At 36.6% G+C, this 14,246-nt stretch overlaps 1 protein-coding gene across 7 annotated transcripts in view; it reads left to right on the forward strand.

Annotated features, from left to right (window-relative positions):
- KLHL5 (kelch like family member 5) overlaps window positions 1-14,246 on the forward strand; it is an 86,414-nt gene that overhangs the window by 55,667 nt on the left and 16,501 nt on the right. For all 7 annotated transcript variants that reach the window (XM_074275562.1, XM_074275564.1, XM_074275566.1 and 4 more), the window contains 2 exons: window positions 4,222-4,434; window positions 11,042-11,228. In XM_074275562.1, coding sequence (XP_074131663.1) covers window positions 4,222-4,434; window positions 11,042-11,228 — 400 coding nt within the window. The remainder of the gene's footprint in view (window positions 1-4,221; window positions 4,435-11,041; window positions 11,229-14,246) is intronic.

Here is a 14,246-nt window from a genome sequence, read left to right on the forward strand (position 1 = left end):
TAGAAACTGTGTCACTATAGTAACAATTTAAAAATTGGCACAATATATTAGCTTAACATGTTTTAAGAAAACTGTTTTAGCAGATATATTTTGCAACCACTACTCTCTCCCTGCCTTGTTTGTTTTTTAAGATTTTAATCTTATATACCTACAGATCCGAAAGTTGTTGGCTTTTCACTTTATATTAAGCTTGATTGGGTGATAAACTAAACATCTATTTCTTAGAAAGGAATTCTGAACACAGGATCATATTTTTGTGCATTGAGGTTACTGTTTATTTTAGAGAGAAAAACTGTTTTGACATGAATGAAATTTAAATTAGTTAGATTTTTAAGAGCTATTTTCATAACTAATTAGTTGTGGTGGATGGTTTTTCCCAAGGCCATCTTCTGGTGTTATTTCGTTCCGACAGAGACATGAAATTGAATTTTAGTCTAATGAGTAATTCAGAGGTTGATCCTTTGGTTTTAAATGTTACTATGGAAACTACATAAAAATGTATATAGCTAAATCAAATCTTCACTTAAAAGTAGTTCTCCAAATAATTTCATTTGCTTAAAAACCATTTAAAATTTTTTTAAATACTCTCTTAAGCATTTTGCAGCATTCTAGTTATTTGTTTCGTAAAAGAGAATTAAAACAAAAGGAATAAAACCTCCATGGCATTTCTAGTCAATTCAGGTATGAAAATGATATTCACGATGCATGGATCTTGCAATGATAGATAAGGAGATCATGAAGCATTCTTTTGTCATACGACCTGGGACTCAGGCAATCTTTGGATTCAATTCCTGCTCTGAATATGTACAAAAGATAACTGTAATAACAAAAACAAACCTGAGAACTAATAGTTTGCTCGTCAATTGAGGAGTGGGCTAAACAAATTATGGCATAAAGATATAATGATATATTATTATAAGAAATGGCAAAACAGATGGCTTTGGAGATGCAGAATAAAGTGGACAGAACCAGGAGAATAATTTATACAAGAACAACATCATTATGAAAGGCTTGAGAACTCTGATCAATGCAGTGACAGACCATAATTCTGGAGGATTGAAGATAAGTAAACTACCCATCTCTCAAAAGACAAGTGGATAGAGTAAAGATTCAAAATGAGACATGTTGGGTTTTTTGTTTTGTTTTGTTTTGTTTTGTTTTGTTTTTAACTCGGCCAAAACAAGAACTCGTTTTTCTAGACTAGAATTATTTGTTATGAGGGCTTTGTCTTTTTTTTTGTTTAGGGGAGGGAGTAAAATGGGAAGAAGAGAAAATACATGCTTATTAATTAAAGACTTTTAAAAACTCAGATACTCCCCAAGTAATAAATAATTAAAATAGCTACATAATTTTAACCAGTTCTTTTGAAATTTTTTCCTCATAAAATGTGCCATGTTTTTATGAGTTCTAGAATAACTGATTTTCACTGAAGTAAACTTTTAAAACTCAACAGTTCATCTGCAATGGGCATTTCCCCAAAAGGGTGAAATAAAATACTGAATAATCTCAGATGATGTAGCTGTACTAAAAAAAAAAAAGCCTGTTTCTCAATAAACAATTTCCATTAATGAGCATAATTTCCATCAAAATTATTTTGTTGGGAAGTTTTGAATACCCTTTTACATGTAAAATAACTAAATTTTACAAAAACTAATCAGTGCTTTACAGCAGAGGCAGTTTGGTGTAGTAGATAATGTAGTTGAAATGAGGAAATTCTAAGTTCAGTTTCTGCCTTTGACCCTTGTTTGGCTGTGTGTTCCTGGACAAGTCAAGTTATCTTGTTTCAATTAAATTTCCTCCTAGGTCTGTAGCTGTACAATCCCAGGCTTCTTGTGAAGAGATAACATAGAAAGCACTTGACAAATATGAAAGGGCTTTATCTTAGCATTGTTATTGTTGGTCAATTTATCGTTGAACATGGTTAAATACATCTGCAGGTAGATCAAGCTGTAGTTGTCATGCATGTTGAGAATTTGACTTTACCTGGACAGTTTCCAGAATGTCTACTCTTTATCTTTACCATTTTAATGACATTCTTTACATTGTTAGGGTAGCACATAAAATTTCTATAGTAATAATTCATAAAATATCATAAAATCAGTCTTCATAAAAAATTATAAAATTGAGTATTATTTTTAAAACTTCAGATATAACTTGAGTATGCCTTTAGGCAGAAAATTGAAAATAAATTTTCCTCTCTTATTTTACTAGCAAAAATAAAATTAGTAGACCCTTGCTGCCATCTCCTTATAAAACCAAGGTCCTTGTCTTTTTCTTTGGTGATTTTTGAGCCATTACCATTAACTTCATATTGTTATATAAGGAAGCCGTGCTTCAGTACTTTCTCTTGAAACAGGATACTCTTAGATAATGCCCTAAGGCCTATTATCATGCTTTGTATCCTTTTAAAAAATCCTTTAATTAGTTTTTAATAATATATTTTGTCAATATTAAGCACTTAAAATTAATTGAATGTCAATTTTAATAAGCTACACTGACTCAAAATCTGATTTTTCAAATAGTACATTTGCTTGTCCTTTTTTCTTCTTGGAAAGTTGAGTTGTATGTGTGTGTGTGTATGTATATATATATATATATATATATATATATATATATATATATATATATATATATATATATATATATATATATATATATATATATATATATACACACACACACATACACACACAATCCATGTGGATGTAGATATAAACTATATAGTTTTATGGTCACCCTAGTTTTAGGATAATTCAAAATATTTCAGTTGGTCCGATGTCCCTGTAGGAATCAGTGATGAGTAAATACCTACTTATCTGCATATCTGTAGACATATAGACTGGTATCAGTTGATCACTAGACAAATGGACTACAGCTGAAAGGAAGAGCAGACTAAAGGCGCTATAATACACAGATACTAAGTGTAATACATAGGGTAGAGATAGTTATAGTACATAAATGATAGTAATCTTAAGTCTCTTTCAGATGGCAGATTTACATTCTTTATCCTCGATAACTATCTAAATAGGCTGAGGTTTTCAATTCAACAATCATTCCTTAAATATCTACAATATTATGTTCAGAGAATTGATCTTGTAAAACTGCCTGCTGAGAACAGGGTAAGTGGATTGACTGTAAAAGAAATAAAAGTAGAGTTTGATTTTTTTTTTAATGAAAGGATCATAGTAATTATATATTAGTTGATGATGATTAGTTGAAAACTAGCACCTTTCCATAATAAAAACATGATTTGATTCTTTTCAGAGACGGTTTATTAAATAAATCAGGGAAAGCTACTCTTCAGACTTAAGAACATCTGTATATCTTCTTATAAGGTATAGAGCAACCATAGTGACTTGGTCCCCAATCTGAGATCAGACTTTTTATTATCTTCCCTCCAGAATACTTGATAATCCAGATCCCTATTCCAGAGCCACTCTTGGGGTCAGTCTTGTTACAGTCAGTAAACATTTCTTAAATGCCTATTTTGTTCTAGCTGCTGTGCTAAGGGCTGGACATCAGACAGAGCCAATGAGTTCCATATGTAAATCATCTTATAACATATACAAATCCCTAGGAGGAACCTCCTTCCAAGTTTGTTCTAAACTGGTCTAAACTCTAACATCTACCAACACATCCAAAGTTTGGTTCTAGGGTTCTAAAAATAAGGGTTTATCATATTTAACATATATTGGTCAACCTGCCATCTGGGGGAAGGGGTGGGGGGGAAGGAGGGGAAAAATTAGAACGAAAGGTTTGGCAATGGTCAATGCTGAAAAATTACCTATGAATATATCTGGTAAATAAAAACTATAATTAAAAAAAAATAAGGATTTATACTGGGTCATCTCCTTGGAAAGGCCTAAATTTAAAAGAAATCTCAAAAACACCCCAGCTAATGAGGGAATTAAATAAATACAAAATATTCATATCTAAGTTCTATTGGGTCTTTCCCATCCTGAGGGAGAGCAGGACCCAAATGCTGCCATATAACTACAAAATATATCCACACTAGTCTGTTAAATTTTACTTATAAAAAAATAAAAAATAATTGATTGAGTCTATTATTTCCTTATATGTAATCATTTACTTAATGAAAGGCTTAAAGAATAAATTGTGCTTTGGTGTTTCTGTCAAATGGTTTTCAGAAATTTGGAGTTTCTATTAAATAAGCTACAGGAAGAATATTTTTTAAAAAGTCTGCATTGTTCATTTTTTCAGGAGCATTTCATGGAAGTAATACGAAACCAAGAATTTGTATTATTACCAGCTAATGAAATTGCAAAGCTCTTAGCAAGTGATGATATGAATATACCTAATGAAGAGACTATACTAAACGCACTACTTACGTGGGTCCGTCATGATTTAGAGCAGAGACGAAAAGATCTCAGTAAACTTTTGGCTTATATTAGGCTACCTCTTCTTGCTCCACAGGTAAGCATTTAAAAATATTTTATAACCGTATTATACATTAAGCACACATTTTGTTAATTAGTATTTACCAGTCGATACTAGTTTTTGATTGTACCCATTTTGTTAATTAGTAATTACCAGTCTATACTGGTTTTTTAATACCCTATCGTAACAGATGAGATAGTTATTTAAAACTCAAGGTTAATTGAATTATTAACTGAATTATTAGTTGAATTAATTGTGACTAGTTGATAGAAGCAAAAAAAAAAATGGTGTTTCTGCTCAAAAGCAAATCTAGCAGATACAGGAGCCTAGCTTTTGTAAAATTTGATCTTTAGCTATGTTACCTGACTCTTTCATACCAATTCTAACAATAAGAATTAATGGGTATACTGAGCAGGTTTATAGCTGTGCATAGGAATTAAATTTAATATTCCTATACAAGTTATCCCCAAAGTCTTAGGGCAGTTCTAAGCTTTGGTAGCTTTATAACAGCTTAGAAGAATACTGGTACTTTAAGAACACTATATTTTCCCCACTCCAAATTATAAGGCAAAAATACAAAATTATTGCCCTAAATTAACTTAACCTGACATTTTAGTAACTCTAAACTTTTCAAGAAGTTCAGTAATGTCAATGCTTGTAACTTCCAGATTATCTTTTTTTATACTTTTATAAAATGTTAGCAATATTTATTAATTTGCTGTATTTATACAGAAGACTGTTATTTATTATTCCTCTATTTGTGAGGAAACTTGATTATATATTTGCTTAATAGAGACTCATAGTGGTGATGCATTTTGAAAAGAATCTGTACAGATTCCTGTTCTTTTAGTCTGTCCTGAGTGAATTTACCAGTCTGTATTTTAAAGTCATTTATTTCTTGAGTATCTTTATGAACAAATCTGAGGACAGGGAGCAAAGAGACTACTTCTGTGTGCTTTTCCTGGACTTAGAAAGGATTAATTTTTATCTTTTCTGTAGGGTCAAAGTTGGATCTTAACATCTCAACCTGATGCTGATAGAAGTATCAACAAGGTGGTGGGGAGGAGCAGGGGAGTGATGCTGTCAAGCATCAGAGGGATGGGAAGTAGGTGTAGAGGGCAGGCCCTTGCCACAGGCCTTTAGCTAAAATCCATAGCACCATAAAGTCCATAGTAAATGAAGGTTTGTTCTAAGTACGTAGGGATTTTGGAAAGGCATCAGGGGTGGGAAAAAGAGGAGTGGGAAAAGGACTGACTGTCCTTCTGCCTGAATGACTTTGGGCAAGTCATTGAACCTCTCTGGGTGAAATCTGTGGTCTGGGAGGGCTATTCCATCTCTAAATCTGAGATTCTTAAGGTCTGTGAATTTTTAAAAATTTAATTGAATTTTTTAAACATTTAAAAATTTCAATAATCACATTTCAACATTTTTTTTTCCTTTGTGATCCTATGTACTTAATTTTATCCATTAAAAAATATTCTAAGAATGACTCCATAGGCTTCGCCAGACTGCTAAAAGGACCCATCATACACAAAGATAAGAATCCCCCCTAGAGGGTGACCTGTTAAGAGGCTATTATCACGGTAAAGGAGATTGACAAGAAGGGGAGTTAAGGAAATCTGTTCTTGTACAGTGGTAGTAGAAATGGGAATGAGAAAAATACTCAAGATTTGGAATCTATAGGATTTGGTAACAACATGAATATAAGAAATAAAGGAGAAGGGAGAATTCGTAGACAGCACCAACTTTTCATATATTAGTGTGCTAACCAGTGAAACCAAGGGAAGTCAGGAGAAAATGCAGATTTCCAGAGAACAGTCATTTTAGTCGCCATGACTAGATAATCTCATATCTGTCTTTCATTTAATTCAGAACTCAAAAAGATCTTTGATTTCATTGATTTAGAAGTTCCTCCAAAAAGCCAGAAAGCTATCTATTCATGCCAGCCTGTCCTGTGTGGCTCTCAATAAGTTCACCCACCACGCTGAAGCTTAACTCAATTTATTTGTTTGTGTTTGGAGGGATTTTTTTTTGTCTTTTCTTCCTCGATTTCTCTTGACATTGCAGGGGTACTAGTGGAACATTCTGATTGTCCACATTAGATATCATATGTAGAAACATTTGTTGGGATAAAAGTAGAGAGAGTTGCACATCATAGGTGTCTGTCTTTAGATTTCCTAGAAGATGGGAATTAATCAACATTTAAATACTCAGTTTCTACTTTCAAGGTGTTTATAACTCATAAAGTTATACTCAGAAAAAGACTGATTCAAGTACAATTTGAATACGGGCAACAATGTGTCTTTTTTAGCTTTAATACCTAATAAGTTTTTGTATGTAAAATCTTGCCTTCTAAAATACTATAATATGAAAATTGGTTTCTGTCTTTTCTCTATTTTAATTTCTCATTTTAAATTTGATTTATGCTATCTTAATATACACAAATTTTAGAGTCATTGCCTACAGCCAGGCAGTGTATGTTTTGGTATATTTGGTGTATTTTGGCATGCTTTGGCAAATTTCTGTCAGCTTTTTTCCAGCTGGCCTTAGGAGAATCCGTTTTAAGAGAATCGACTCAGGCCCATAATATTTTGTCTCAAATTGCAACCATTGTTTTGACTCAGCAGTTTTTTCCTGTGTGTGTTTAAAGTGAGCCACATTCATTACATTTTGGTAAATGTGAGGCGTATGGACATTCATCTCGACAGATTTAATTTAGTTCTTATTTTACAGGAAGAGAAAATATCATAAGTGATTAAACTCAAAATGTATGTTGAGGCATTTGCCCCTGGGATTTAACTTTTAATTTGACAATTAGCCCTTGGCTCCTCTGCTCATTTCTACATTCTGTGGACCGTTTCTTTCACTTATTTTTGGGAGACTAGCATAGCCCCTCTTTGTTACCAAAGTGTGATCCAAAGTGATCGCTAGGCAGGGCAGCATAATAGGTGCTGGCCTCACAGCCAGAAAGAGTTCAGGGCCTCCTGGCTAGGGACCCCGTGGCAGTTCAGGAGGTGCAGAGGTTCTTATGTGGGAGGAGTTGGAGGGTCTCTGAGGCCTCAGCCACATAGAGTCAGCCCCCAGCCAGTGCTGTGAGCCACATGCTTGTTCTGTGTCTTTGCTGGATTTTGGTTGACACTGGGCCAAAGAGGGAAGAGGGAGGGTGGGAGAGGTAGCCAGGGAAGACAGCCTATGGAGGGAACCTTGCCTTGGTGGTCCTTGGGGTGCTGGGGAGAACAGAGTGATGCTGCCAACCCTAGGAAAGGCAGGGTGCTGATAGGTGGCTTGTGGGGGACTAGTGCAACAGGCCAGCTTCTGAGAAGACAGATGATGTAAAGCTGGGGGGGGGGATGTCCCAGGGATTCCCATGTTTTGAATTGCAGTTGGTGGGGAAGGTGGGAGAGGAGGACAGATGATGAGTTTTGTCTCCTGCATATGAGTTTGAGAGCTCGCAAGGCAGGGGAAGAAGGGAATGGGACTCAGCAGAGAGCAGGAGTTAGAATAGGCAGATGTGACATGGTGGGGGCAGCAGAGATTACAGGGGAGATATTGAGAGGGGACAGAACTCGGGGAGAATGCCTAGTGAATTAGGGGCACCTGAATGGGCCTCCAGCAAAGGAGCCAGAGAAAGGGCAGGTAGGGAGCTGGAAAGCCAGGAACTGTAGTGGGTTGCCCCTGGCATGTCCCTAGTTTTGTGATAAGATTCCAAATGGGGAAAGGGTAAAAGGGGGGAGAAAGGCCACTTCAGACTTAAGGGACAATTATCCAGCGGTCATGAGGAGCAGGGGTGGGGGGAGATCTAAATTAAGATTAAGCAACTGATGAGAGGAGTGTAGCAAAAAAGCAACGGTCTCCGAGGTTATCAGCAGCTGATGTCACTATTCATGCATGGCGTGGGTATGGCTTCTTGTGTTTCCCTGAATTCTGTTCCCATCGGTCTTGAGACTAGCGAAGTGATTCAATAAGACTTATTTGTCCTTGTCTTTCTTGCTCTCTTGTGTTTCCTTTTCTAAATCCTTATAAATCCTCAGCCCCAGGTCTCTTCCGTTAACATATCTTCTTTGCTTCCATTCCCAAGAAGCTGCTCGGGGCTGTTCCTGTTTGAAGATGTCATACAGCCTACCCAGTCTCCAGAATTCATGCCATCTCATAGCAGCCAGGCCCTTGAGGGCTGGTCTTTTCAGCTTCCCAATTGAATCTCCTTTTATTCCCCCCATTCCCCCATCCCAAGAAGGTCTGTGTTTACATCCTCTGTTCTCCGGCCCTAACATCAGGGCTTTTACTTTGTCTTTGATAACCTCACTTCCAACATAGAATAGAGATCATTTATTTGATGCATTTTCACTTCTTTTATACTCCATCCCTCAAAACTTCTCTAAATTTGCACCCATCCTTATTTCCTTTGCTTTTTTCTCAGGAAAAGAGAATGCTCCATTTTACTCTCTTTTTATTCTTGATTCCCATCTCCACCTATATTCTCCAGCAAGTTACCCTTTTAATCATTTCTTTTTTTCATATTCAATTCTCTCACAGTCTACTTCTCTACCACAGAATGTGAATTCTCTAGAACAAAGTACAATAATTAAATGTTGTGACTCACAATTCTTTTTTCTTAAATAATAGATTTTTATTTTCAAAACATTATTCAAAGATAGTTTTCTCACTCCTAATTTTTAAACCTTTCAAAAACCTTTTAATATACAATATATCCTTTCTTTCTGCCATCATATGTTTTACATAATTTGTCATTAAGTTCATAAAATCTTGAAATACTTTAATTTCTTCGTCATGAAGCCATATTTTTTTTCCTTTGCATGTAAGTATACACTGGACCCATAGCCAGATAGCCAAGATTTGTGTACACACACACACGAAGTCTAGTGAATTATTTAGGAAAGGAACTAGGAGAGAGGGAAAGGGTAAAGATTCTAGAACAAGGCTTCTTAACTTGACATCCATGGACCATCATTGCCCTTCATAAAAGATTTGTGGAGAAATTATAGGGGACCTCTGATTTTGAACAAGAAAAAATTATCTTAATTTTCACTAACCTGACTAAAATTTAGCATTTCCTTTGATTATTTTTAAAAAACCAACATTATTCTTTTATGGTTCTTAGATATCACTAAACTACGAAAGGATTTGTTGACACATACATGCTCTGTCTCTGTCTCTCTTTTATACACACACAGCACTAAGAACTAGAGAAAAAGAAGATTTTGAGGTTGCAGTCTGTTGAAAGAGATGAGAAACATGAGACCATGTGCATGAGTAGAACAGCTGCCCTGGGCTAGAAGAAGAGGAACCTTTCCTCCCTCTGAGAGCCACTGCACTGTCTCTAACAAATAGCTTTTTTAAATAGCTTCAGGTTTTGCTTGTTTCCTTGGAGTAATATCTGTACCAATGAGTAAAATCCGTTGGTAATAAAACCAAAGGATTAAGAACAAAAATAGAGCGGTGAACCCCCATGTGGATGGTACAAAAGCCAGCGCTCTGCTGATGGCTAATTAAAGTTCAGTCTGATTTTTACCTGGTCTTCAAGGTCTGACTTCATCTGGTCAGAAATTCTGAGTCAGTATAGCTCTTGCTGTCATAAAATGAAACCACATAAAAATACTTGTTCAAAATAACTTTCACACTTCCAAAACTGTTTATCTCCATCTTTAAAAAAAAAAATTACTTGAAATGTTGTGCCCTTGAGCTATTATCTTAATCTTATATTTTCCCTTTCACTGCCAAGTTCTTTAGAAAAAATAATTTACACTTAACCTTGCTAGTGATTTCTAAATCCCTTTCAGTTTAGTTTCTGAACCCCACCACAATTGAAATTAAATAGTCCAAAATTACAGGGGAATTCTTGTGACAAGTTCTGTGGACTTGATTCAGTCCTTATTTACCTTTCTGTTGACCATTCTGTTGATCAGCCCTTCTTCTTGACGATTTTCTGTACTCCTTGACTTCCATGGAACTTCTCTTTTCTATTGGAATTGAATTGAATTGGATTAGTACTCAATTTTAGAATCTTCATTCTAGGAGCATTTCTTGGAACACAATTCCCATAGTTCCTTTAGACCATTACATACTGGACCCTATGAGCTCCATTCTTGTCATTTTATTGAGTTTTACTAAATTTTAGTCTCACTGAATCACGGAATTTTAGAATTAAAAGGAACTTCAGTAGCCATCTTATCCAATTCCAATAAAACCCTTAAAATCAAGGATTCTTTAAAGTATACATATAAGAGTTTTTTTTTATTTCTTAGAATATTTGACATTTGCAATTTTCAACCTTTCACTTCTTTAAGAAATCAGTAGGCGTCATTTTAGGTTAGCATTTACTGAGAACATTCAGAGGTTTTTCCTTATAGCTTCTGAAGACTAAAAGCATTTATTTTTGATAGAGGGGAAAAAATATTAAAGGAAGAATATTTAATAGGAATCAGCTAAAAACATTCTACTTAAATCAAATTTCTATTATATCACCTCCCTCAATTATCACTTTTCTAAATAAGGTTTAAATTGTGAATGTTGCATTTATTTTCAATCTACAGAATGGTTGTTTGGCCTTATACATTTTAAAATAGGGCTTAATATTATTTTTGTTGATTACATATTTTTATTTGCTTCTCATCACTTTTTTTAGTTCCTTGCTGACATGGAAAACAATGCTCTGTTTCGTGATGACATCGAATGTCAGAAACTCATTATGGAAGCGATGAAATACCATTTGTTACCAGAAAGACGGCCCATGTTACAAAGTCCTCGCACAAAACCTAGAAAGTCAACTGTTGGCACATTATTTGCAGTTGGAGGAATGGATTCAACAAAAGGTATCTTGAAGAAGGTTCTTTTATTTGGTAGAACAAAGAAAACAAATGCTTATTTGATATTAGCATATAATTGATAATTGCTTTTTCAAGAAATCCAAGCCCCCTTTCCTCAACCAACCTTTACATGATAATGCCCAACCATAAAGAGAAGTAGAAATCTGAATGGAAAAATGGTCATAATCAACTCTCCAAAAAATCAAAATACAAACACCAACTGAGCAGAGGGGAAATATCCAAAATAATAGGAAGAACTGAACCTTCCATATCTCCCTATCTCTTGCCAGTATTACTGAGTTCTTTTAGCCTAAGGTTTAATATATTTCCCTACTGAACTCCCAAAAGTACAAATCTTGTTCCAGAGGGAAAGATTTTTACTAGAGAACTGTGGCAGTGCCACATCAAGAATAATAGTCATCAGATTGGCCACCGGCAGAGCTGTCTGTGTGACGTCTGTGTAATGGGTCTGCAGTCTGAGAAATGCACAGGCACACAGCTTTGTCGGGGGTCCCGGATCCAGAGCAAGGAGACCCTGGTTCTGATGTGGCCTCAAATGCTCGCTTAGTCTCATTGTAAAATGAAGGTAACAGGAACACCCCCTGTGAGGTTGAGTGAAGATAAAACGAGAGCAATGTTAACTTCTTATCTGTTGTTATCTGTGCTAAGAAGCAGTGGAACTCTAAAGTTCCCAGACTTGCAGCTGCTGGGCTCCAGACCATTCTCCCTCATGGCCAAGGGAGGGGAAGGGGGAAGAAGAGGCAGGAGGAAGTCATGGTCATAACTGCAGAACCCCAGCATGCCCTCAGACTGGGGTCTCTCTGCTCTGCCTCCTTGGAGTCCACACAGTCCCTCTGCATGTTAAAGTCTGGAAAAAGGGGACTGGACACAGTTTGCTCTCTCCTGCAGCCTCAGGGTTGAGTCAAGAGAAACCCACCAGGAGAGCCTTGATTCCCTGGTTCACTCTCTGCGACAGGAAAACCTCTTCTCCTTTGTGGCCTTGGGGATTACCTCCATAGCTGAAATTAAGTGAGGGTGCGGGGGCTTGTTCTGCCAACTCCCCATTCCAACCATACTCTCCTGGGGGTTTAGGGGGAGGCCGGGTTCCTGGGCAGTTCTTCTCCCTGCCTTGTGAGTCAGAAGGTCATCTGGGCAGAGCTGGGGATGCGCCCCTAAGGTATTGGTTATTAACTGTGATCTTACCAAGGAAAGTAAGGAACCTGAACACCTTAACAAGGGGCAGTGATTTTTGGTGATCTAAAAGATTATCTGGTGTCCCAGCTTTTACTTGACTCCTTCCCTTTTCCCACAAATGTATTTGCCAGGTGGATTTGGGCTTATTAAAAAACCATTATTATTGCCTAGTTGGAGCAAACCCAGGAATGCTATTTTCTTTAGCATGATTGCAAAATGTTCAGTTTTAGTGTGTGAATGCTAAACATTCAGCCAATAACAAATACTCAGTAAAAGCACATTCACTTCAGGCATAGCTACTGCCACTATTACTAATGAAACTCTTGCCAGATTATTACAGACCTGCCTTCAGAGGCCATGCCTGGGGCTGGGTATTCAAGGCTTGTGACTCCAGGTCCTGGTCAATGGCTCGCATCCTTTCCCTTCGAACATGGCCCAGTTGCTTCTGTTCTTAAGAATTAGCAGGGAAATGCTTTTGCTTCTGCAAATCACTAGCAAAATTTCATTTGACACCGTAGCTATTAGAGCCTCAATTGAGAAAGAACTTCATGGAGTCACAATTTTCTTATTTAGAGTGACCCATGCTTCTGGTCACTGGTAGGCTTTCACACACACACACACACACACACACACACACACACACACACATATATATATATATATATATATATATATATAACCATTGCTTTTGGCATATCACTCAACCTGCTCAAATACTTAAATTTTAGCTTGACTTTCAAAATAGGCCTTTTTTTGAAGGCAATCAGAGTTACCTGACTTGCCTCGGGTTTGACTATGGCCAAAACTGAGCCCAGGTCCTCCTGACTGCAAGGCCAGCCACTCCATCAGATAGGCCTGTCTGTCCTGAGCTGCCTTAGACACAGAGGGGGGCCTCTCTGCAGGTCAGCCTCCTTTCCTCAGGGTCTTTCCCCTTCCCACTGCTCTGGATCTTACCTTGTAGGTACCCAAGTCTGCATCATTTGCTTCTGCTCTTTCTCATGTAGTCGTGCTCACCATAGGCTAGAATAGATCAATACCAATTCTATCTGTGAGCTGGTTTGGGCCATGGCTTCTAACTGGATTACTGCCACTTGAGCGGAGTCTTCGGGGTCTGTATCTCTCCCAGCACCACAGACCCTTAGTAAATGGTTGGGTCAGGTCTTGGGGTCCCTTTGATAGGAGTTCTTTGTTTTAGTCCTCTGATGCTAGTCTAGATGGTTTGCATGGAAAGGCGTGGAGAAGAAAAGCTTGAGATTAGAGCTTCTAATACCTAAGGAGTCTAACAGTTGAAAGCATTTCCTGATTATTAATAAAGCTATCTATAAACGTGGCTGCATTTATGCATCCCTAATAATCAGTAACTATTAATATTCTAAGAGGATGGTGCTTGTTTTTGCAAAAGTCCTAAGTAGCAGATAACATTCTTTTGGAAGAAAGGTCACCTGGAGCAGCAGCCATAAATCCATCAGCATGTGGTATCTGGAGTAGATGGAAAATTCCTTGGAGTAGAGAAAAGTCAGGAATTTTCATTACTTGGGAGCTGCCTTTCCAAAGTCACACAAGCCCCGCTGCACATCAGGGAATTTGTGATTGAGCTGTGGAGGAAAAAATTTTGGAGAATTAATTTTGGATGATCCAAATGTATTCATGTATAATCTGCTAGGAAATAGTTTTTGTTCATTTTCTAATACTGTCATAAATAATTTTCTATATTTATAATATATGATATTGTATTATTATAAGTGAATATTGAAAATGGCTTCAGTGATCTTAAATATTTAAAATATCTTCAATATGTTCAGTTAATGCTAAATCAATATCATTTCTATA

This window comes from Sminthopsis crassicaudata, chromosome 6 (assembly GCF_048593235.1).
Source record: "Sminthopsis crassicaudata isolate SCR6 chromosome 6, ASM4859323v1, whole genome shotgun sequence".
Classification (NCBI taxonomy): domain Eukaryota; kingdom Metazoa; phylum Chordata; class Mammalia; order Dasyuromorphia; family Dasyuridae; genus Sminthopsis; species Sminthopsis crassicaudata.